The sequence below is a fragment of the Chionomys nivalis genome, chromosome 2, assembly GCF_950005125.1.
Source record: "Chionomys nivalis chromosome 2, mChiNiv1.1, whole genome shotgun sequence".
NCBI lineage: Eukaryota > Metazoa > Chordata > Mammalia > Rodentia > Cricetidae > Chionomys > Chionomys nivalis.
Window position 1 is genome coordinate 72,332,131 of NC_080087.1, and position 2,472 is coordinate 72,334,602.

The 2,472-nt window shown below is 45.2% G+C and overlaps 1 protein-coding gene across 1 annotated transcript; it reads left to right on the plus strand.

The window, feature by feature from the left end:
- Nucleotides 1–1,276: 1,276 nt before the first annotated feature.
- On the plus strand, nt 1,277–2,221 carry LOC130869593 (olfactory receptor 5-like). The gene has a single exon (XM_057761880.1). It carries the CDS (start codon nt 1,283–1,285, stop codon nt 2,219–2,221), a length of 939 nt encoding a protein of 312 aa, XP_057617863.1. The 5' UTR covers nt 1,277–1,282.
- The last annotated feature ends 251 nt before the right edge of the window (nt 2,222–2,472 follow it).

The following is a 2,472-nucleotide window of genomic DNA, read 5'->3' on the forward strand; positions in this document are numbered from 1 at the left end:
ATCGATGCCCATGCTCTAGCACGGAACTCAAGTCTTAATGCCTACAAGATAAGCAATTTACTGGCTGAGCTATCTCCCAAGCTCCAAACTATAACAATAGAAAATAAAATCACACTAAGAGAAGAGAGATATTATTAGAAGAAAAAATATTTAATACTCTTGTACCAGTCTTGATTTATAGATATGACTAACTTTCTGTGTGGAGTTTAAAAAGAAAATTAAAAACCATCTAGAGTCGGGCGGTGGTGGCGCACACCTTTAATCCCAGCACTCGGGAGGCAGAGACAGGCAGGTCTCTGTGAGTTTGAGGCCAGCCTGGTCTACAAGAGCTAGTTCCAGGACTGATTCCAAAGTTACAAAAAAAAAAAAAAAAAAAAAAAAAAAAAAAAAAAAAACCCTTTCTCGATAGACAAAACAAAATATCTAGACAGATGACATTTCTAGTTCCTTATTTGGTACAGAGATTGTCATTCATTGCTTCATTTATTACAACAAATAAATGTTACTCTTGTTTTATTTGGAGACATTATTCCTACAAGGTCAAAAGTTTCAGGCTCACCTCTATCACGTGAATCCCAAAGGGTAAGCTGAGTTCATCAGGCTTGACAGAAAGCAAATTATCCAGTGGTCATAATGCAAACACCTTTTCAAAAATCACATTTGTGTGTGTGGGGGGGGGGTGTTCACAGATTTAGGGGATGTGTATGAAGATTTGAATGAAAAAATAATTTGCATAGACTCGGGTATTTAACCTCGTCACACTTGGCTGGTGATGCTTTTTGGGAAAATTTAGGAGGAACGGCCTTACTGGAGGAAGTGCATCACTGGGGGTGGGCTTGGGGAGTGCAGAGCCCCAGTCCACTTGCAGTTTGTTGTCTGTTTCAAGCTTGCCATTGAGGATGTATGTTCTTGGCTTCCTGTTCCTGCTGCCATGCCTGCCACTTGCGGCCACAGCTTCTTACCATGACAAAGTCTTCCCCACCCACTCCTTGGAGCTGTGAGCTAGGATAAGCTCTCCATTATCCACCCACGCCCAAGCCATGAGCTAGAGTAAGCTCTCTCTTTCTTCCTTAATTTGCCCTAGCTATGATGTTTCATCATAGCAACAAGAAAAGTAACCAATACAAATAAGAACCGGGCTACAGTTTCTTTCAAAAATTGGCTAACACTCTGCCTTTCTGGACAGTTGCCAGCACCAATAATTTATCCAGGAAATGTGGGCATCCTCCTAAGCTTTGTGCCATTGTGCTTGTTTATAAACAATGTCCTTTGCTCTCCACAGATGGAGACATCACTTGAGTTGATCAACATGACCAGAGTTCAGCAATTTGTACTTTTAGGCTTTCCCACAAGGCTGGGGATAAGGGATGCCCTCTTTGTCGTCTTCCTGACTCTCTACCTGCTGACGCTCCTGGAGAACACACTCATCATCTACCTCATCTGCAGTCACAGCGAGCTGCACAAGCCCATGTACTTCTTCCTGGGCAACCTCAGCTGCCTGGAGATGTGCTATGTGTCCGTCACCATGCCCACCCTGCTTGTGGGGCTGTGGATGGGGCCCTACCATATTTCCTTTGTAACTTGCATGACCCAACTCTTCTTCTTTGTCTCTCTCATCTGCACAGAGTGCACCCTCCTGGCCTCCATGGCCTATGACCGCTATGTGGCCATCTGCCGCCCACTGCACTACCCACTGCTCATGAGGCCCCAGGTCTGCCTGGCCTTAGCCTTGTCTTCATGGCTTGGTGGGCTGGTGGTCTCAGCAATAAAGACAAAATGCATTGCAAGCCTGAGCTACTGTGGCCCCAATGTCCTCAACCAATTTTTCTGTGATGTTTCCCCTCTCCTCAACCTGTCCTGCACCCACGTGGCCCTCACAGAGCTGGTAGATTTCATCTCAGCCATTGTCATCTTCTGTGGAACACTCCTGGTATCCTTAGCTTCCTATTCAGCCATTGGGATGGCCGTTCTCCGGATGCCATCAGCTGCTGCCCGGCGCAAGGCCTTCTCCACGTGCGCCTCCCACCTGGTGGTGGTGGGCATCTTCTACTCGGCAGCTCTCTTCATCTACTGCCGCCCCAGTCGTATCAAGTCCATGGACCTCAACAAGGTGCTGTCCGTCATCTACACGGTGGTCACGCCCCTCTGCAACCCCATCATCTACTGTCTGAGGAATAAGGAGGTCCACACTGTGCTGAAGAAGACCCTTCACTGGCCTTAATCATCTTTTGTACGCAAACCTCTCACACCTTCATTCAAATCTTCATGGCCCAACAACCACAAGTAACCTTGAAATGCTAACTAAAACCCAGAGAACATATTTAGAAAATCACTAGGAGAAAATGGCCAAAGCTCCTGAGTAATTACACATATTTTGTCATCCTCATTTTTATATGCTTAAATTCATTCACACATGCATATTTCATAGTCCTGTCATTTTTATTAATAATTGGCTCATAAATATTTATTAAG

What these genes read in the sequence shown, in the direction of transcription:
- LOC130869593 (XM_057761880.1), top strand. Translation starts at nt 1,283, where the DNA reads ATGGAGACATCACTTGAGTTGATCAACATGACCAGAGTTCAGCAATTT.